This window comes from Chiloscyllium punctatum, chromosome 36 (assembly GCF_047496795.1).
Source record: "Chiloscyllium punctatum isolate Juve2018m chromosome 36, sChiPun1.3, whole genome shotgun sequence".
NCBI lineage: Eukaryota > Metazoa > Chordata > Chondrichthyes > Orectolobiformes > Hemiscylliidae > Chiloscyllium > Chiloscyllium punctatum.
In genome coordinates, this window is record NC_092774.1 from 56,189,418 (window position 1) to 56,212,318 (window position 22,901).

General features: G+C 44.7%; 1 protein-coding gene and 1 long non-coding RNA gene across 3 annotated transcripts in view; both read right to left on the reverse strand.

The window, feature by feature from the left end:
• LOC140460515 (uncharacterized) overlaps positions 1-20,712 on the reverse strand; it is a 34,401-nt gene extending 13,689 nt beyond the window's left edge. The window contains exons 1-2 of one of the 2 annotated variants that reach the window (XM_072555099.1): positions 20,580-20,712; positions 16,343-17,614 (exon numbers count right to left, since the gene is read on the reverse strand). In XM_072555099.1, coding sequence (XP_072411200.1) covers positions 16,343-17,206 — 864 coding nt within the window. In that variant the 5' untranslated portion in view covers positions 17,207-17,614; positions 20,580-20,712. Of the gene's footprint in view, positions 1-106; positions 4,264-16,342; positions 17,615-20,579 lie in introns of those variants that run through there. The other variant, XR_011954144.1, reaches the window with a different exon arrangement.
• On the reverse strand, positions 4,270-12,961 carry LOC140460519 (uncharacterized). Its single transcript, XR_011954149.1, has 3 exons — positions 12,643-12,961; positions 6,433-7,837; positions 4,270-4,639 (listed from the first exon to the last, which is right to left on the reverse strand). It is a non-coding gene; the product is annotated as an uncharacterized lncRNA (long non-coding RNA).
• Positions 20,713-22,901: the final 2,189 nt, after the last annotated feature.

Genomic DNA, 22,901 nt, shown 5'->3' on the forward strand with positions numbered 1-22,901 from the left:
TGAAGTAAATACTGGGGCCTGTGGGGCTTCTATTGGAGGCCTCAGGCCTCCCCCTAGGAGTTTATAAACTCCCCAGTCTCCCTCCTCCCGCGGTTCCCAATCCTACCCTGTCTCACTGTCTCCTCTCCCCGGGGGCAGGAGCCAGGTCTTGGCGCTCGGGCCTGGCGACCTCCCCGGGATGTTTCTGAAACCTGGTCCTGTTCTGAAGGAGGATCACCGGGACCCGAAACCCGTCCTCACATTTCTCCCGACACGAGCTGCCGGACCTGCTCAGCTTTTCCAGCGGGTCCTGTTCTTGTTCCTTCAGCCGCCGGCGCCATTCCTCTCCCACACTCAGTAACACTGTCTCTGTCCGGCCGCGGGACCTACACTGCACATGCGCCAACACACGGGGGGCGGGGTCCATACAATGTCGTCACCATCTGAGGGGCGTGGTTGGGGAGCCCTCCAACCAATAGGGGACAATGGGGGTTGGTTTTCCCCGCCCCCAGCCCCTGAAAGGTGGGTATCATTTAAATGTGAATGTGGTTTTCTTTTTAATGTTCAGCCTGTTCAGGAATGTTACTCCAGACCTTTGGAAGGCTGTAACATCGGGAAACTTCCAGACACAAACAAAGGGGTTTTCAAAAATGAATAGAAATAGGGAAGGTAAATTACAAAAGAAGCCGAGTATAAAATATCAAAAGCTTCTATTGTTGTGCCAAAGGGAACAGAGTCGCTGAAGTAAATGTTGGTTCCTTGGAAGATGAAACAGGTGAGTTAATAAGGGGAACACTGAAATGACAGAGCTGCTAAATCAATACTTTTCCTCAGTTTTCACGTTGGAGGACAGCAGTACCATTCGGATTGGAACGAGCAAGTCAAAGTCAAATCAATCTCGATTGGTACACTATTAGGATTGAGGGCAAACAACTCCCCTGGGCCTGATGGCCTACATCCGAGCGTACTCAAGGAAGTGGCAGTGGAGATTGTGGATTCATTAGTTACAATGTTCTAAAATTCCCTGGACATGAGAAAGATTCATTGAGTTTATTTAATACAGAGATAGGTAGGTTCTTGATTGACAAGGTGATCAAAGGTTATGGGGAGAAAGCAGGAGAATGGAGTTGAGAAACGTTTCAGCCATGATTGAATGGCTTAGTTTCTGCTCCTATATCTTAGGATCCTATGGTTCCAGTGGATTGGAAAAATGCTAATGTAATGCCTGTATTCAGAAAGGGAGGCAGGTAATATGTGGGAAATTGCAGACCAGTTAGTTTAACATCTGTTGTTGGGAAGGTGTTAGAGTCAATTATCAAGGAAGCAATATCAGGACGTTTGAGAAGTCAGCATGGTTTTATGATGGGCAAATCAGATTTGACTAAGTTCTTCATCAATGTAACAAGTGGATAATGGTGATCCTGTAGATGTAATATATCTGGCGTTTCAGAAGGCATTTGCTAAAGTGCCACTCAAAGCGTTAATTCACAAGGTTAGATCATATGCAATATGGGCTGATTTATCAGCTTGGATAGGTGACTGGCTGATGGGCAGAAGACAGACAGTCCAAATTGATGGCTCTTTTTTCTGGATGGCAAGACGTGGCAAGTCAGGTGCCACAGGGTTGGGTCCTTGGACCCCAGCTATTTACAATCTACATTAGTGACTTGGATACACATATAAAAGGCTCATTTGCCAAATTTGTGGATGACACATAAATAGGCGTGATGGTAAATTGCAATGAGGATATATGAACCTTTCAAATGGATCTAGATAGGTTAGGAGAGTGGGACAAAATGTGGCAGACGGAGTTTAATGTGGATAAGTGTGAGGTCATGCATTTTGGTCAAAATAAACAGCAAAGCAACCTATTATCTAATAGAGGGTTTGGGATGATCTGGTGCAGAGAGATCTGGATATCCTCATTAGTGAGTCACAGAAAACTAGCATGCAGGTACAGTAGATAATAAAGAAAGTGAATGCAGCATTCGCTTTTATCGCTAAAGGAATAGAACATAAAGGGAAGGAAGTGTTGCTGCAACCAAACATAGCATTGCTGAAACTGCACCTGGAGGATTGGGACCAGTTTTAAACTCAGTTCCCCTTATATGATTATGGTAGGAGATTTAACTTTCCAACCATAGACCAGTACTGCCATAGGTTTAAGGGCTTAGATGGAGAGGAATTTGTTGAGCGTGTTCAAGAAAGATTTCTGATTTAGTATGTGGATATACCTATGGAGAAGGTGCAAAACTTGACCTACTCTTGGGAAATAAGGCAGGACAGCTGACTGAGGTGTCAGTGGGGGTGCACTTTGGGGCCAGCGACCATAATTCTATGAATTTTAAAATAGTGATGGAAAAGGATAGACCAGATCTAAAAGTTGAAATTCCAAATTGGAGAATGTCTCATTTTGACAGTAATAGGCAAGAACTTTCAAAAGCTGTTTGGGGGCAGATATTTGCAGGTAAAGAGACGGCTGGAAAATGGGAAGCCTTCAGAAATGAGATAACGAGAGTCCAGAGGCAGTATATTCCTGTTAGGGTGAAAGGAATGTCTGGTAGGTGTAGGGAATGTTGGATGACTGGAGAAATTGAGTGTTTGGTAAAGAAAAAGAAGGAAGCATGTGTCAAGTATAGACAGGATAGATTGAGTGAATCCTTAGAGTATAAATGTAGTAGGAGTATACTTAAAAGGAAAATCAGGAGGGGAAAAAACTGGACATGAGATAACTTTGGCAAATAGGGTTAAAGAGAATCCTAAGGGTTTTTACAAATACATTAAGGACAAAAGGGTCACTAGGGAGAGAATAGGGCTCAAAGATGAGCAAGGCAACCAATGTGTGGAATTACAGGAGATGGGGGAGATACTAAACGAGTATTTTGCATCAATGTTTACTCTGGAGAAGGACATGAAAAATATAGAATGTAGGGAAATAGATTATAACATCTTTAAAAATGTCCATATTACAGAGGTGGTGGTGCTGGATGTCTTGAAACACGAAGGTGGATAAATCTCCAGGACCTGATCAGGTGTACCAGAGAACTGTGTGGGAGGCTACGGGAAGTGATTATTGGGCCCCTTGCTGAGATATTTGTATCATTGATAGTCACAAGAGAGGTGCCGGAAAACTGGAGGTTGGTCAACGTGGTACCACTATTTAAGAAAGTGATAATGAAAAGCCAGGGAACCTGATATCGGTGGTGGGCAGGTTGTTGGAGTGAAACCTGAGACACAGGATTTACACATATTTGGAAAGGCAAGGACTGATTAGGGAGAGTCACCATAGCTTTGTGTGTGAGAAATCATGTCTCACAAACTTGATTGAGTGATTTGAAGAAGTAACAAAGAAGATGGATGAGGGCAGAGCAATGGACATGATCTGTGTGGACTTCAGTAAGATGTTCGACAAGGTCCCTCATGGGAGACTGGTGAGCAAGGTTAGATTTTATGGAATACAGAGAGAACTTGCCATTTGGATACAGAACTGGCTCAAAGGTAGAAGGTGGTGGTGGAGGGTTGTTTTTCAGACTGGAGGCTTATGACCAGTGGAGTGCCACAAGAATCGGTGCTAGGTCCACGACTTTCTGTATTTTATATGCAAATGACTTGGATGTGAACATAGGATGTATAGTTAGGTTTGCTGATGACACCAAAATTGGAGGTGTAGTGAACAACGAGGAAGGTTACGACAGATTACAATGGGATCTTGATCAGATGTACCAATGGGCTGAATAGTGGCAGATGGAGTTTAATTTAGATGAATGCGAGGTGCTTCATTTTGGAAAAACAAATCAGAGCAGCACATCCACACTTAATGGTAAGGTTCTATGGAGTGTTGTTGAACAAAGAAACCGTGGAGTGCAGTTTCACAATTCCTTGAAAGTGGAGTTGCAGGTAGATAGGATAGTGAAGGTGGTGTTTGGTATACTTTCCTTTATTGGTCAGAGTATGGAGTATAGGATTTGAGAGGTCATGTTGTGGCTGTACAAGAGTATGTTTAGGCCACTTTTGGAATAAGTGTACAATTCCAGCATCCTTCCACTTGGAAGGATGTTGTGAAACTTGAAAGGGTTAAGAAAAGATTTACAAGGATGTTGCCAGGGTTGGAGGATTTGAGCGATAGGGAGAAGTTGACGAGGCTGAGGCTGTTCTCCCTGGAGTGGAGGTGGCTGAGGAGTGACCTGAGAGGTTTATTAAATCATGGATAGGGCGAATAGCCAAGGTCTTTTCCCCCCAAGATGGAGGAATCCAAAACTAGAAGGTATAAGTTTAAGATGAGAAGGGGAAGATTTAAACAGGAACTAAGGGGGCAATGTTTTCTCGCAGAAGGTAGAGCGTGTATGGAATGTGCAGCCAGAGGTAGTGGTGGAGGGGGGTACAATTACAACATTTAAAAGGTGTCTAGATGAATAGTTCGGATTTAGAGGAATATGGAGCAAATGCTGTAACTTGGGACTGGGCCAGATTGGAACATCTGGTCGGCATGGATGAGTTGAACTGAAGTGTCTGTTTCTGTGCAGTGTGACTCTATAAGTCTATAATTGCTATGACCGAAACTAGAACTTTTTACTGAATCTTCCTGCTGGACTTTTTTAGTGCACCCAGTTTGTCGATTTCTGGTGGGTAAAATTGGCATATGTCCGGTATCCTGGAAATTCTGAAAAATAAAAAGAAATAATTCTTCCTGTGAATGGTACAATCCACACCCCCTGATGTGAATGGTACAATCCTCCCCTTTCCTTTACCTCCTCCACACCCTCCACCTTCAAATGATGCAATCGTCCCCCTCTGTATGGTATAATCCTTTACTCCCCCACAACGGTTAAGGGTACAACCTCCCAAGTCTCAATGGTACGATCCTTTCCACACCACCCCAAATGAATGGTCCAATCCTCCCCCCTGAGAATCCTGAGCTGGGATTCCCCAATCCCTTTCTGTTTCACATTTCCGAAGCCTTTTCCATTTTGAAAACAGTCTCTGTTTCTGGTCTTCCCACCAAAGTGCATAACCTCAGACTTTACCACATTGTATTCCATCTGCCCCTTCTCTGACCATTCTCCTGGCCTGTCCAAGCATTCTCAGCATGGACCCCTTTGGAACTCCAAAGACCCCTTTATGCCAACACTCTGCCTTCTGCCAGTCAGCCAATCCTCTATCCGTGCCAGTACCTTGCTCCTACACCAGGGACTCTTATCTTTCTTAGCAGCCTCCTGCACGGCACCTTGTCAAAGGCCTTCTGGAAATCCAAATCGCTCACGTCCCCGAGCTCTCCCTTTGTCTAACTTACTCATTACCTGCTCAAAGAATCCTAATAGATTTGTCAGACATGACCTCCTGTTGTCAAAGCCATGCAGACTCGGTCCTGTTTTAACATGCACCTCCACATACTTCCCACTCTCAGCCTTCATAAAACCTGTTAAGTTTACCCATTTTTACCATAAATACGTTGTTCTGCTCTTTAAAATGAATTCAAGTTTAAAGATTTCATATTATGTATGTACACTACCTTTGCCCCTCATAATATTTTATCCTTCTGAAGAAGACTTTCAAAAGAGATTGGCACAAGGTATGAAACTGACTGTGACTGCATCAAGTAAAGGAGTTAGTAAGAATGAGAAAGGAGTGGCGAAATATCTAAACCTACCCATGCAACGGTCAAGAAGGCACAACAACACCTTTTCTTCCTCAAGATGCTCAACAAATTCGGCATGTCCATAATGACACTCACCAACATTTAGAGATGCACCACAGAAAGCATTGAATCTGGGTGCATTACGCCCTGCTACGGCAACCGCTCTGCCCAGGACCGGAAGAAACTACAGAAAGTTGTGTGCACAGCACAGTCCATCACAGAAGCCAACCTCCCACCCATGAAATCCATCTACACTTCTCATTGTCATGGAAAGGCTACCAACCTCAAGGACCCCTCCCACCCCGGGAATGATCTCCTGCACCATCTTCTGCCAGGCAGAAGATACAGAAGCTTGAACACATGTACCAACAGGTTCAAGAATAGCTTCTTCCCTGCTATTATTAGACTGCTGAATGGAGCTCTCCAATGTGAAATCTAATGTTGCTTCTGCGCACCTCCTGTGCAGCTGTAACTCTGTATGCTTCACTCTGTCTAAGCGCAGTATGACCTGCATGTCCTTGTTTGCTCGGATCTGACTGTACTGCTGATAAAACAAAACTTTTGATTCTACTTAGGTATATAGCACAGTACAGGCCCTTTGGCACTCGATGCAGTACCGGCCCTTTATCCTACTCTAAGATCAGACTGACCTACATACCATTTATTGTACTAACTTTCGTGTACCTATCCAAGAGTCCATTACATGTCCCTAATGTATCTGACTCTACAACCACTGTTGACAGTGTATTTCACACAGCCACCACTATCTGAGTAGAGAACCTACTCTGACATCTCCCCTGAAACCTTCCTCCAATTACCTTAAAACAATGCTGAGTGTGGGCTACTGGAAAACCATAGATCCATGGAAAACCATCTTCTGGATTAGTGGTGCTGGAAGAGCATAGCAGTTCAGGCAGCATCCAAGTAGCTTTGAAATCGACGTTTCGGGAAAAAGCCCTTCATCAGGAATAAAGGCAGTGAGCCTGAAGCGTGGAGAGATAAGCTAGAGGAGGGTGAGGGTGGGGAGAAAGTAGCATAGAGTACAATGGGTGAGTGGGTGAGTGGGGGAGGGGATGAAGGTGATAGGTCAAGGAGGAGAGGGTGGAGTGGATAGGTGGAAAAGGAGATAGGCAGGTCGGACAAGTCCGGACCAGTCATGGGGACAGTTACTGAGCTGGAAGTTTAGAACTAGGGTGAGGTGGGGGAAGGGGAAATGAGGAAACTGTTGAAGTCCACATTGATGCCCTGGAGTTGAAGTGTTCCGAGGCGGAAGATGAGGCATTCTTCCTCCAGGCATCTGGTGGTGAGGGAGCGGCGGTACAGCCTGTCCTGAGCTGTGGCCTAACTGCACATATTCCAGTGCAATTTTCAGAAAGATTTCAGCAGCTCTTTTAAAAAAATTGAAATGCGTTTAGACTTCAATGATGTTTCTGAATACATCATTTTAGCTATTCTCAATTTTAAAGATAAGAGTTTCGAGTGAAGACAGCCCACACCTCCCAGTGCTGCCAGTCACCTTTACAATGTTGATGAAACGATGCAGTACCTGTACTCCTTAAAAATTTACAATTTCTAACAATACTAGCTACTCATTCACTGCTCCATCTGATACACGACATTAGAAACTTAGGTCAGGGGCTGGAAGAAATGAGCAGCTTTAAAACAAAAAACCATCTGGAGCTCAAAGCTTTCAATGAGAGTCTGAGCCCAACAGGAGAACGGCCTCTCCCCGATGTGGATGCGCCGATGAATCTCCAGGTCAGACGGAGTACGGAAGCTTTTCCCACAGTTACCACACTTCCACGGTTTCTCCATGTCCGAAGCTTCAGCCACAAGCAAATGAATGTCCTGCCCCTCACTGCTGTGAATTCCTCTTTCCAGGCCGTATAACAGTTTCAGGCTCCACACTCAGTGCGCAGCAACAGTAGGGTCTCTCATCCAGTCCCACTAATAATGAAAATGTACTGAAATAGGAACCAAAAAGCTTTGCTCCTTCTCACAGAATTGTAATCAAAAATCGTGGCTGTCCCAATCGATTGAGTGACTGTCAGATATTGACGTGAAAGTGAGGACCGCAGACGCGGGAGAGTCAGTGTTGAAAAGTGCGGCGCTGGAAAAGCACAGCAGGTCAGGCAGCATCCAAGGAGCAGGAGAGTCAACATTTCGGGCATAAGGCTTTCATCTGTTCATTTTGAAACTTCTGTCTTCGGATCTTCAAATACTCTGGAAAAAGAGATTACAAAAGTCAACACTGTCAGTGCAGGGTAGAAATTCAGAACAAGCTATTCTACTTTATGTGGAGCATTCTTTTCTTTTGTTATTCCACAAAATTGAAAGCAACATCCTTCTCTCTTTCTTTCTCTCTCTCTCTCTCCCCTCCCCGTTCTCACTCCGCTCTAAGTAATTCTCCTGCAGTGCTGATTCAAGATCAGAACAGCAAAAACGTCAAGACTTATATATTGGATAACTCCACCTGAAAGTTAACATCTTTCACAACATTGGGATACTGCTGAGAGTGAGCAGGTCTGATTTTGGGAAGCAAAATTAAAATGTGTCAATTCAGGATGAATCGGGAATGCGTCTTGAGGAATAACCAGACACATCAAGGTATTAACACAGACACTAGAGAGAAACTGAACAGAAGAGACGTGGCAAACGTTAGTAGAAAGCCAGAGTCATTAGGATATACCGCACAGTAACAGACCTTTTGGTCCAATGTGTCTACGCTGACCAGATATTGTAAATCAATTTAGTCCTATTTGCCAGCACTTGGCCCATATCCCTTGGCCAATCCACCCTACCTTGCACATCCCTGGACACTATGTGTAAGTTAGCACGGCTAACCCACACAAACCTGCACCTACTTGGGCACGATGGGTACTATAACATGGCCAATCCACCCTCACCTGCACATCCCTGGGCACTATGCATCATTTAGCATGATCAATCCACCCTAACCTGGGCACAGTTAAAAATCACACAAACGCGGGTTATAGTCGAACAGGTTTATTTGGAAGAACAATCATTCGGAGCACTGCTCCTTCATCAGGTGGTTGTGGAGAATAAGACCATAAGGCACAGAATTTATGGAAAGACATTTGTGGCCTGCCACTGAAATGATATATTGAACAAATCGGGATTGTTAAGTCTTTCATCTTTTAGAATGGATTGCAGGTATCATTAATATGTAAATCCCAGAACTTCCTGTAAGGCCCCCTCTCAAGATAACATAAGGCTTTACAACAAAAGGTGGCATCTCAGCTCAGACAATGCATTAAAGGTATGAGGTCAGAGTTTGCCTGTATCTCACTCTTGACTCAGACTGTTTCTATTTCCAAAGCAGGAATTTATAAAATATTATCTGGATTGACTGCCTGCATGAACTGCCGAGTCTCATCCACCAGCTGAAATGACTGGATAGGGAGGGCTTGATCCCCACAGTGCAATGAATTCCCACTTTCCACCAAAATCCCAAATGTCCACACTCACTCAGTTGCTCTCTCATAAATCAAATATTTCATTGTAACTTCTTCTGCTCCCAGCCTCCAGTCTTCACAACCACACTTCTGCTTTCACCGAGGATAATTAGTCATACAGCATGGAAACAGACCCTTTGGTCAAACTCGTCTGTGCCAAACAGATATCCGAAATTAATCTAGTCCCATTTGCCAGCATGTGGATCTTATGGTTCTAAACCATTCCTATTCATGTACCCAGCCAGATGCATTTTAAATATAATTGTACCAGCCCCACCACTTCCTCTGGCAACTCATTCCATACATCCACAACCCTCTGCGTGAAAAAGTTGCCCCTCAGGGCCCTTTTAAATCATTCCCCTCTCACCTCATACATATGCCCTCTAGTTTTGGACTCTCCTACCTTGGGGAAAAGACCTTGGATATTCACCCTATCCATGCCCGTTATAAACCTCGATAAGGCTGCCCCTCAGCCTCCGATGCTCCAGGGAAAATATCCTGGATCTACTCAGCCTTTCCCTGTAGTTCAAACCCTCCAAGTCTAGCAACATCCTCGCAAATCTTTTCCGACCCCTCTCAAAGTTTCACAAGTTATTTCCGAAAGCAGGGAGACCAGAACTGGATGCACTATTCCAAAAGTTGCCTTACCAAGTTACAGCCACAACATGATCTCCCAATGCCTATACACAATGCTCTGACCAATAAAGGAAATCATACCAAACACATTCTTCACTATCCTGTCTATCTGCGACTCCACTTTCAAGGAGGCATGAACCTGAACTCAAAGGTCTCTTTGTTCTGCAACACTCCCCTTCAATGTACCAGTCCTGCCTGCATTGCTTGACCAAAATGCAAAACCTCACATTTCTCTAAATTAAACTCCATCTGCCACTCCTTGGCCCATTGGTCCATCCGATCAATTCTAATTTATAGTGAATTCTGCTTCCTCTCTTATTCTCTAGAAGCTGAAAATCTCCATCCCACACACTCTCTCTCCCTTCTCACTTTGTAGAACCTAATCCCTGCTGTCCTCATCCTGAAGGGTCTGGTTCATGCTGTTTAACAGGCCCACACTCAGGGGAGATCTAATTGAAACATACAGAATACTGAACGGCCTGGACAGAGTGGATGTTGGGAAGATGTTTCCATTGGGAGGAGAGACTAGGGCTCGAGGCACAGTCTTAGAGTAAAGGGAAGACCCTTTACATTGGAGATAAGGAGAAACATGTTCAGCCAGAGAGTAATGAATCTATGGAATTAACTGCCACAGAAGGCTGTGGAGGCCAGGTCACTGAAGATATTTAAGACTGACATAGATAGGTTCTTGAGTATCAAGTGGATCGAGGGTTATGGGGAGGAAGCAGGAGAACGCAGATAAGAAACTTAATAGCCACGATTGAATGGTATGAGCAAACCCAATGGGCTGAATGGCCTAATTGCTGCTCCTAGATCTGATGGTCTCGCTGTCCTGGACACAAACTGCATGAATCCAAGTAAGATTCAGTTAATCCATTTTTTAAGGTTAGAATCAGTCCAACCATTGTGGTACAGACAGCCTCACACAGGGAAACTCACACCTTCAATAGGTTATCTGGGACAATATGACACCAATTGGGAATGTAACTTTTAGAAAAGGTTTTGCTATTTACATATGAAAGAACTGAAACCAACATGGTTATTCTCAAAGAGGAGAGACTTAATAATAACCCAGGTCTTTTTCAATATATAATTTCAGTTACATCCCACTGTAAACTTTTGCTATAGATTCAGTGTCATACAATCTTATTCTTCACAACCACCTGATGAAGGAGAAGCAGTCTGAAAGCTAGTGCTTCCAAATAAACCTGTTGGATCATAACCCTGTGTTTTTGATTTTTAACTTTGGGCACAGACCGTGAGAATTGGGAGCAGGAGTTGGCCATTTGATCTTTGGAACCTGAACCAGCATTGAACAGACCATAACTGGATATGAATCTTCCTACATCTCGGTGGATAGGCTGAGACTTTCTTCACTGGAGCACAGGAGATTGAGAACTGACCTTATAGAGGTTTGTAAAATCATGAGAAGTATATACGAGGTGAATGGCAGGTGTCATTTCCCTCAGTTGGGGGTTTCAGGATTAGGCAGCAAATTTTGAAAGGAGAGAGGAGAAAGGTTTTGAAAAGATTTGAGGCAGCTTTTTTAAAAAAAATACAGTAGTTCATGTGTGGAATGAATGTCCAGAGGAAGTGATGTTACTTTCAAAAGACATTTGGTTAATTACATGAATAGGAAAGGTTCAGAGGGATATGGGCCAAACACTGGCAGGTCGGACTAGATTAGTTTGTGAATATATTCAACGTGGACTAGTTGGACTGAATGGTCTGTTTCTTTGCTGTATGACACTGTAACTGTTCTGTACTTGTCTTCAAAACATTTTCTTGCTTTTCCACATAAACATCCACTTTATTGTTGCTCAAAACTCAGATGAACTCAGCCTTGAATATATTCAATGACCCCTAACTGCAGGAAGACATCCACAATTCTGAACACAATTCCTTTTGTTAATATACCACTTGCTTTGCTGATTGCTTGCTGCACCTGTCTGACACTGGCAGTGACTGGTGCAGAAAGACACTGAGCTCCCTTTCTACATCCACATATTCCCTATTCCCTTTTGCCCGAAACATCGACTGTCCTGCCCCTCAGATGCTGTCTGACCTGCTATGCTTTTCCAGCACCACACCTACTGACTCTAATCACCATTATCTGCAGATCTCACTTTCTCCACCTCTCAGTATATCACCATTTAAATAATACACTTCCTTTCTGCTCTTTTTCACAACTTCACATTGTTGTACTCTTTTTCTCATGTTTCCAACTGTGGTCTTCTCTACATTGGGGAGACTGAGCATACACTTGGGAACGGTTTGCTGAGCGTCGCAGGCAGGTCCACAGTCACTACCCACTTTAATTCCCTTTCCCACTCCCTTTCTGAAAAGACTATCTTAGGCCTTCTCCATTGCCACAATGAACCAAACAGCAAATTGGAGGAACAACACCTCATCTTCCGCCTGGGCAGCGTAGAGCCCAGCGGACTCAACGTTAAGTTCTCCAGTCTCAAATAACCTCACTTCCCATCTCTTTCCCACCATTCCTCCCCCCCCCCCCCCACAACGACTCCCTTCTCAGCCCCTCCCCCTCATTTCCACTCCTCCTTGTCACTAACCAGATTTATTTCTCCCATTCACCAACCAGGTCAGACCTTTCACCTATCCCCACTTCACCACCCTGCCCCCAGAACACCATTTATCTGCACTCATCCCCAATCCTGAAGAAGGGTTACACCTGAAACGTCGACTTCTCCACCTCCTGATGCTACCTGGCTTCTTCTGTCCTTCCAGCCTCCTGCCTGTCTATTTTGCCAATTGCGACACAGACGTGGAGCAACGTTTCCAGAGTCTGTCCCCACCCCGATTCACTCCCTTTCCTTTCAGTTGCTGCAAGTCAACAACAGAACCCCAGAATGAAAAAAAATGGAAAAGGTGGTGAGAAAAGAGTGCCGTACTCACAGATGTTGGACAGAGGAAGGAGATTGCAGTCTGGGGTGAAGCTCAATCTTCATTCAGAGAAACAGGAGCAGCCGCATCTTCAGAAACTCATGGTCCAACTTCCGCATTCAGACAATGGGGTGTCTCTGATTAGCAGGAGGACTAGACTCCTTCCGGTCCTCCAGTACTCCCTATTGGTCAATCAAAAGAAGATCGCGCGCCTTTTTGTGCGGACTGCGATGAGCATGCCCAGTATTTTGCTGACACCCAGCGAGCATGCGCACGGCATTGCTGACACCGTCAAACATGCGCTGTATGCTCTATCGAGATGCTGGTGTTACTGACAGATTTTAAGTGTCCAAATGCCAATAGGAAAAAAAAGGGGTAGAGCCACAATATTTTTTCTCCGTGGTTCGACATTTGATTGGTTTTGCATTTTGTCTCGCTGCTCAACTTTTATATGTCTTCTCCCCTTGTTGAGAGAGTCTCCCCGTGAGCTGACTTTGGGTAGCGCTTTAACCAGTTACACAGACTGAAGAAACATTGCACTATTCGCAGGAGGGAGTGACTGTACACGTTTCCTGAGTGTGATCCCAGTTTCAATTGTTCATCGGAAACACAGAACCAAAAGGATACCAGAACTGCGGAGAATTTAGGGAAATGTGGGGACTGAGGGAAGGGATTCCATTCCCTGGGGGCACTGGAGGTTCATCAGCTCAGTCGCAGTGCGGACAGGCCGTTCTTCAAAAAATTATTACAACATTATTTCCCATTGACAAAAACACATTCACGCTGCCTGATTACCTTGAACTTATACAAGTGCTCTGTCATAATATCTTTGATAATAGCTTTGAACATTTTCCCCATTACATATGTTAAGTTAAATGGTCTCCCTTTTTGAAGAAAGGATTTGTCCAATCTAAAAAAAAACCCACCCCTGAAACTAATGAAGTTTGGAAATTAAAACCAATACATTAACTATTACGGGGAGAATGCGGGGAAGTGGAGTTGAAATGCCTATTAGCCATGATTGAATGGCGGAGTGGACTCGATAGGCCGAATGGCTTTACTTCCACTCCTATGTTTTATGGTCTTATTTCACGCCCTAATTTCTCTTTAAGAGTCTAGGATGAATTCCTTCAAATACCCGGGACTTATCAGCTCGGAGTTCCAACAGTTTACTCAGTACTAGTTTCCTGGTGATTGTAATTTTCTTCAGTTCCTCCCTCCCTTTCAATTCCTGATTTACAGCTAGTTCTAGGGTGTTACTTGTATCCTCTCAAGCGAAGTCAGATTCAAACTCTTTTCAATTCATCTGCCATCTCTTTATCCTCCATTACTGAATCCCCAGACTCATTTTCAGCAGAACCAACACTTATTTTGTTAACTATTTTTAAGAAAAGCTGACAAAACTTTCCACCCTGTTTTTATAATTTTTTTAGCTAACTTTCTAACCCTAATTGTCGTGCTACTGCCTGCATTATTTCTGATATTTTGCCATAGCTCTCAACTCTAGCATCAACTTGTCTACGTATTCTATTGAACTGACCTTGATTAAGTGTTGCAAAACACACAAGGGCAAATCTTTCCTCTCCAGAAAGTCTTAGTACTTAACACGATAAAATTCACTTTGAAATATTGCGCATCCAAATTTTACCAAGCACATACTACAGATTCAACATCCCACAATGACACCCAGTTTTGTTATGATCTTTAATTCTGAAGATAAATTTGAATACCCAGTGATTAACTGGAAGAACTCTTCATTAAGATTTCACATTTTAAAACAAATAAAAATTACCCATTAACTGGTGTAACTCAGCAGAATGGGATGTATGGCCTTAAATTGTAAATCTAGTTTTCTTTACATCCCTGCAAGAGTTCCCACGAATCTTTACAAGAGTCTTGATAGTTCATTCACTTGCTGGGAATAGTCCAAGGGATACAACATCTTTCGAGGATTCACTTAAATCCTTCTCAGGATTCCAAGTATTCCTGGTAATTGTATGTGGGAAAAGATCTGCCACCCTGGCAACCCACAATAGGCCCACAAAAGCAAAATTGGCCAAACTGTACCAAAACACGCAGAATGCCTTAGCAGGGACCAAGCAGGCTAACAAGTGAAACTAGACAGCACTTGCAGACAAGGGAATACCTGTACACCTCAAGTACCCACGAACAATGACAGAATACCACAGCTATCCCAAAGCCCTGAGGGCAGTTTCACAACCCAGCAGTACCAAAGCCACACAAAAGGACAGGTCAGACAGAGAGGCACCAGCAAGAGCATTGCTCCCAGGACAGTACAATGGAAGCACCTCACCGTTTCAGAGGAGACATTAGCACCTACGCAAACAGACACACGCGCTCTCATGCACACACACTCTCTCATGCATGCACACACAGGTCTATGGGGTGAATTTGCATTTGCAGATACATTCAATTTTGATCAAAAAGCACACAACCTGCAGGCAGTTGATACATGTAATATTTGTAAATTCCTCCTTTGGAAATAGAACCAGTCTGATTCAAGATTGGGATACAGACAGACTCAAACCTCACACATTTCATTGTTGTCTGAACTGAGATGAAACCTATTTCTATAAAACCTTAAGTCATCTCGAGAATCTGACTTCAAAGGCTTTCTGGGATTTACACATTAATGAACTAAAACTTGCAACCTATTCTAAAAGACAAAAGACTTCACAACAATCTAGGTTTGTTCAATATATCCGATCAGTTGCACTATACTGTGATCTTTTGCTATAAATTCTGTCTTATGATCCTGCTCCACAGCTTCCTGATGAAGGAGCAGCGCTCCGAAAGCTAGTGGTTCCAAATAAACCACGATAACCTGATGTGTGATTTTTGAACTTGATCCAACCCAGTCCATCTCTGGCTCCTCCATATCATTTCGAGTGAAGGCAGCCCCCACCTCCCGGTGCTGCCAGGAAACTTTACAATGCTGAGGGAATGATGCAGGACCTGCACTCATGGAAAATTTACAATTTCTAACGATACTAGCTCCATCTGATACATGACATTGGAAACTTAGTGCAGGAAGCTGAAAGAAATGAGCAGCTTTCAAACAAAAACCTCTTGGAGCTCAAAGCTTTCAATGAAAGTCTGAGCCCAGCGGTAAGTTCAGATAACCTTTATCAAGACCCAACTTTATTACAGCTTCAGATCCCCCCCAGCAAAAAGGCGTAGAAAAAGTAGTTTTTTTAAAAAAAAACAGCTCAAGGTCAAAGAGTACACAGTCCCCCCACCCCCAACTTTCTTTACTATTAATCAGCACCAAGTTATCCCTTTGGAATTGGATCCTTGGTACAGCCTTAACCCGTAGGAAGTATTGCCTCACTCAGCAATTTCAACCCAGACCCTGTATCCAAGTAAGTTTCTCCCTGTTCATTTCCGCAGGTGGGGGAGTCGACCACACTGCTGTGGGTCTGGAGTCACATGTAGGCCAGCCCGGGTAAAGGATGGGACGACTGAATGAACCCTTTCCCACACGGCAGTTTCCTTTCCTAAAAAGGACATGAGTGAATCAGATGGGGGTTCTCATGCCCCCGCCCCCAAAAATGGTTTCATCGTTAGATTCCGAACTCCAGACTTCTGACTGAAATCCAATTCCACCATCTGCCACGATGGGATTCAAACCCAGGGGTCCAGTCAATAATGGGACTCTGCCATTGCTCCTTCAATCCCCCTGCCATGGCATGTGAACTCGCTGGTGCCTCTGCAGGTGGGAAGAGCGGGTGAATCCCTTCCCACACTGAGAGCAGGTGAATGGCCACTCCCCAGTGTGGACCCGCTGGTGGGCCAGCAGGGTGGAGGCCTGTGCAAAACCCTTCCCACACTCAGGGCAGCTGAAGGGTCTCTCCCCAGTGTGGACCCGCTGGTGCTTCAGTCTGTCGGACGAATTGCTGAAGGCTTTCCCGCACTCGGGGCAGGTGAAGGGCCTCTCCCTGGTGTGGACCCGCCGGTGGGTCAGCAAGGTGGAGGAGTGGGTAAAGCCCTTCCCACACTCGGGGCAGCTGAAGGGTCTCTCCCCAGTGTGGACCCGCTGGTGCTTCAGTCTGTCGGACGAATTGCTGAAGGCTTTCCCACACTCGGGGCAGCTGAAGGGCCTCTCCCCCGTGTGGACCCGCTGGTGCCTCAGCCGGGCGGAGGAATTGCTAAATTCCTTCCCACACTCAGGGCAGCTGAAGGGCCTCTCCCCAGTGTGTACCCGCTGATGTCTCAGCAGGGCTGAGGAATTGCTGAAGGCCTTCCCGCACTTGGTGCAAAGGAACGGCCTTTCCCCGGTGTGGACCTGCTGGTGGGTGAGCAGACTGGAGGCCTGGGTAAAGCCCTTCCCGCATTTGGGACAGCTGAAGGGTCTCTCCCCTGTGTGGACTCGTCGGTGCTTCAGCAGGTCAGAGGAATTGCTGAAGGCCTTACCGCACTCTGTGCAGGGGAACGACCTCTCCCCGGTGTGAGTGCACCGATGAGTCTCCAGGGCAGACGGGAAATGGAAACTTTTCCCACAGTCACGACACTTGCATGGTTTCTCTACGGGGCAGGATCCCTCAGGTTTCTCCATGGCCAAAACTTCAGCTGCGCACAAACATGTGTAGAGCCCCTCCCCGGTCTGAATTCCTCTTTCCAGGTCATACAACTATTTCTGGCTCCACACTCAGTGCACTGCAACCATACGGTCTCTCATCCAGTCCCACTGATTCTGAAAACATATAGAAGCAGGAACCAAAAAGCTTTGCTCCTTTTCACAGAATCACAGTCGAAAATTGTTGTGTTCCCAATGGATTGAGTGACTGTCAGGCATTGACATCAAAGTGAGGACTGCAGACACTGGACATTCAGTGTTGAAAAGTGCGGTGCAGGAAAAGCACAGCAGGTCAGGCAGCATCCAAAGAGCAGGAGAGTCGATGTTTCAAGCATAAGGCCTTCATCTGTTGATTTTGAAACTTCTGTCTTCAGATCTTCAAATACTCTGTAAAGAAAATTACAAAAGTCATCACTGTCAGTCCAGGGTAGAAATTCAGAACAAGCAACTCTACTTTCTGCAGAACATTCTTTTCTTTTGTTATTCCACAAAATTGAGAGCATCATCCCACTCTCACTCTCCCTCTCACTCCCCCTTCTGTTCTCACTCCACTCTAATTCTCCTGAAGGTGCTGATTCAGGATCTTACAGGGGCAGAAAAGCAAAAATGTCAAGACTGACATCTCTCTGAATTTTGGATAGCTCCACCTGAAAGTTAGTTTCTTTCCCAACACTGGAATACTGCTGAGAGTGAGCAGATCTGATTTTGGGAAGCAAAAACCGTCAATTCAGGGTGAACCTGCAATGCAGCTTCTTGACGAACAATGAGACATGAAATGGTTAACGTCCCCAGGAAGGGGGAGAAAACGAGACATCAAGGTATTGACACCGACACCAGAGAGAAAGTGAACATGCCGACCAGATATCCAGAATCAATCTAGGCCTATTTGCCAGCACTTGGCCTATACTCCTATAACCCCTTCGTATTCATATACCCATCCAGATGCCTTTTAAATGTTGTGATTGTACCAGCCCCCACCACTTCCTCTAGCAGCTTGTTCCTTACACACACTGCCCTCTGAATGAAAAAGTTGCCCCTTATGTCCCTTTTAAATCTTCCCTTCCCCACCCCACCCTTAACCTATTACCCTTACATTCTGGAGTATCCCATCTCAAGGAAAAGACCTTGACTATTTACCCTATCCATGCCTCTCATGATTTTATCAACTTCAGCCTCCAGCGCACAAGGGGGAAACATCCCCAGTCTGCTTGGCCTCTCCCTATCACTCAAACCCTCCAACCCTGGCAACATCCTTGTAAATTCTTTCTGAACCCTTTCAAGTTTCACAACATCCTTCTGATAGGACTGAGACCAGAACAGCACACAACATTCCAAAAGTGGCTTTGGTTCTGCTGAACAATGGCAATTTAATTCCAAAATATTAATTTCTTCATGAGAAGGGAATAATTGGCATTGTAGCTGTAAGAGGTCTCTTGCAGAAGAGTGAAGAACCAAGTGAGAGAACTTTCCATTAAAATGGAGAGGAACGGAGGTGATTCTGAGACTGGGGACTTATATCTAAAGCAAGGAAATTACAATGGCAGAGGCACAAACAGGCCACAACAAATGAGGGAACATGATTGAAAGAAATGACAAACATTTAAAGAGCACCTGGAGGATCTGCAACAGTTGTCCATTCCTTTCTGAAAAAATAAAACACAGAAGGTGGCACAGCCACGGGCTAACAAGGGACATGATGGATAGGATGAGATCCAAAGGAATGGTGTACAAATTGGCTAAAAATAAAGTACCAGATCTGAAGACTGGGAGCAGTTCAGGTTTCAACAAAAGGATTGATCAAAAGAGGAAAATGGGTATGTGAAGATAAAAAAAAATTAGAGAAAACAATAACAACTAGAACAGGCAAAGTTCTCATGTGGAACAAAGAGATGGCAGACCAATTACCCACATATGTTGCTTCTATCATCACAAAGGAGGACACAGGTAACATCCCCAAAATGTTGGGGAACACATGGTCCACTGAGAGCAGAACTGAAGGAAATGAGTAGTTGTGGGGAAATGGTGTTGGGGCAATTGATGGGATTAAAAGTTTACAAATCCCGGTGCTGGTAACCCACACCCCAAACTATGGTCCGAGGTCATGCAATTGGCAAATCTTGGGCTGATCTTAGCAGAACTATTTAATGGTAAGGTCCTACGGAGTGTTGCTGAACAAAGTGACCTTGGAGTGCAGGTTCATAGCTCCTTGAAAGTAGAGTTGCAGATAGATAGGATAGTGAAGAATGTGTTTGGTATGCTTTCCTTTATCAGTCAGAATATTGATACAGGAGTTGGGAGGTCATGTTGCAGCTGTACGTGACATTGGTTCGGTCACTTTTGGAATATTGCATGCAATTCTGGTCTCCTTCCTATCAGAAGGATGTATGAACCTTGAAAGGGTTCAGAAAAGATTTACAAGGATGATGCCAGGGTTGAGGGATTTGAGCTATAGGGAGAAGTTAACAGTCTGGCGGTTTTCCGTGGAGAGTCGAACAGTAAGGGGTGACTTTATAAAGGTTTATAAAATGATGAGGTGCACGGATAGAATAAATAGACAAAGTCTTCTCTCTGGGGTGGGGGAGTCGATAACTACAGAACATAGGTTTAGGATGAGAGGGAAAAGATTTAAAAGAGACCTAAGGGGCAACTTTTTCATGCAGAGAGTGGTAGGTGTATGGAATGAGCTGCTGGAGGAAGTGGAGGAAGCTAGTGTACTTCCAACATTTAAAAGGCATCTGGATGGGTATATGAATAGGAAGGGTTCGGAGGGATATGGGCCGGTGCTGGCTCAAGTTAACCCTCCTCCTGTATTGAATTTCAAATCTATCTTCATCATGTCTTTCCTCCACTCCTGGCGTTCTCTTTTCCCAGTCTACAAACTGAAAATAACATCAACACATCAATGCTCTCCTGGCCACTGCGATCTTGGAAGTACCCAGTGCCACAAATGATCAGATTTATTCACCTCAAATTCTCAGTCCGCCTTCGTGTCATTCTAGATCTCTCTCTCCCTCTCTCCCACTCCCTTTTCCTGTCTGAAGGACACACAGACCAAGCTCAGGGACAGGTCTCTCAGAGTGAAATGAGGAAATTCTAGTTGAATGACACCAACTGTCATTTCTCTCCCGGAAATGACGGCTGATGGTGCCCTCACCAAGATGGCCGCCCGCGCTCCCTGCCCCAAGTCAACATGTGCCTTATCCTTACAATGATGGCGCCCTGTTGCCCGGGCAACACGAGAGCTCCTTCGCCAGTGAAGTGGGCCTGGGGAGGTTTTATTCACGGCCTCAGGCCTCCCCCGAGGAGTTTATAAACTCCCCAGTCTCCCTCCTCCCGCGGTTTCCAATCCTACCCTGTCTCCTCTCCCCGGGATGTTTCTGAAACCTGTTCCTGTTCTGAAGAAGGCTCACTGGACCCGAAACACCTCCTCGATTTCTCTCGACAGACGCTGCCGGACCTGCTCAGCTTTTCCAGCGATTTCTGTTCTTGTTCCTTCAGCCGCCGGCGCCATTTCGCTCACACTCACCGCACGCATGCGCACTGCCAGGGCCCCATAGAGAGGTTTCTCGATCGCATGGGATTGTGGGAATTGAAGGCGCCATTAATGTCATGAAATCCAGTATCCCATATGCCTTCTTAATTGTCCTGTTCATGTGTTAATGAAGTACACGTCAGGGGCAAATCTTTCAGCGATTTTAGATTTATGCATTGAGTGGAACACTACAGGTGTTTAACTCTAAACTCTAGTTCCAATTCAGTGTCAGTATAATCGCTCTTTATCTGTTCTCAAATAAGCACCGAATCAATGCTCTCCATCTGACCCTTCTTAACGTTGATTTTCTTTATTTTGCAGATTCCAACCCGCTGTTTCAATAATTTATTAAAATCTACTTCTGGTACATGGGCATTGCTGGCTGGCCAGCATTTGCTTCCCCTTGAGAATGTGATGGTGAGCTGCCTTCTTAAACCTTTGCAGTCCACATCCTGTACGGTGACCCACAATGTCTTGAGGGAAGGAATTCCAGGATTTGGACCAGTGACACTGAAGGAAGAGTAATACATTTCCAAGTCAAGATGGTGAGTGGCTTGGAGGGGTACTTGCAAGAGGTTGTGTTCCCATGTATCTGTTTTCCTGGTCCTTCTAGATGGAAGTGGTTGTTAGTTTGAAAGGCAATTTGTAAGGTGCTTTGGTAAACTTTTGCAGTGCGTCTTGTAGATACTGCACACTACTGCTTCTGAACAGTGGAATATGGTACCACTCAAGCAGGCAACATTGACCTGGATGGTATGAAGCGTTTCAAATACAGTTGAAGCTGCAACCCCATCCAAGCTAGTGGGGAGTATTCCATTACACTGCTGACTTGTGGCTTGTCGAAGTTGGAACACGTTTTGGAGTGTCAGGAGGTGAGTTACTCACTGCAGTATTTCTGGTCTCTGACCTGTTCTTGTAGCCACTGTGTATATATGGTTCATCTAGTTGAGTTTCTGATCAATGGTAAACCCCAAGGATGTTGATCGTGGGGCATTTAGTGACAGTAACATTGTTGATATCACAGGTCAGTGGTCAGATTATCTCTTTTGAGGATGAGTCATTGTGTGACATTTGCGTGGCATTCATGTTACTTGCCACTCATCAGCCCATTGTATATGGTTAAGATCTTGTAGCATTTCAAACTGAACTGCTTCAGTTTATGAGGAGTTGTTTATAGTGCTGAACATCTGCAATTATTGCAACATCTACACTTCTGAACTTATGATGGAGGAAGGTCATTGATGAAGATGGTTTGGCCTATGAACTCCTGCAGAGATGTCCTGAAGCCGAGATGACTGACCTCCACAAACCATAGCCATCTTTCCATGTGCTAGATATGACTTAACAATTAAGACATACAAAACTAATTGAAGGAATAGGTATGAGACAACCCTCTTCAGGGTGTCTCCAGTGCAGGTTTTTCTGTTCTCGAAACAATCTGATAAATGTTGACATTCATCAGCCTTTTGATCTTGGCAGTTTCCTTTCTCTCCAACATTTGTTTCACATTAGCAAGTTGAATTCTTCTGCATTTTTCAGGAAAATGTTTTACAGAAGGTAATATTCTTAATATCTGTGTAATGTTCCCTGGGAAAACTGTCTATAGTCCACCAGTTGGAGGAAATTTCTCTGAAAAGATTTGTCAAATGCCCTGCTTCCACAAGACCCAGTGTTCCCAAAGTTGAAGTACTTTTAACAGCCCTATTGTACTTTACAGAATTTCCATGATAGGAGACATGTGCCACTTATACCCACCACAAATCTCCTGAAACTGGGTGCACTACAAAAGTCCAGCAGGAAGATTATCAGTAAAAAGGTCTGGTTTCAATCATAGAGTTATACATATCTAGAGACATACTGCATGGAAACAGATCCTTTGGTTGAACTCATCCATGCTGACCAGATGTCCCAAGCTGACCCAGCCCCAAGTTCCAGCCATTGGCCCATATCCCCCCCACCACTTCCCTGGCAGCTTGTTACACATGCACACACACACACACACACACACACACACACACACACACACACACACACACACACACACACACACACACACACACACACACACACACACACACACACACACCACCCTCTGCATAACAAGATTGTCCTTGAGGTCACTTATTCCCTTCTTGCTACCCA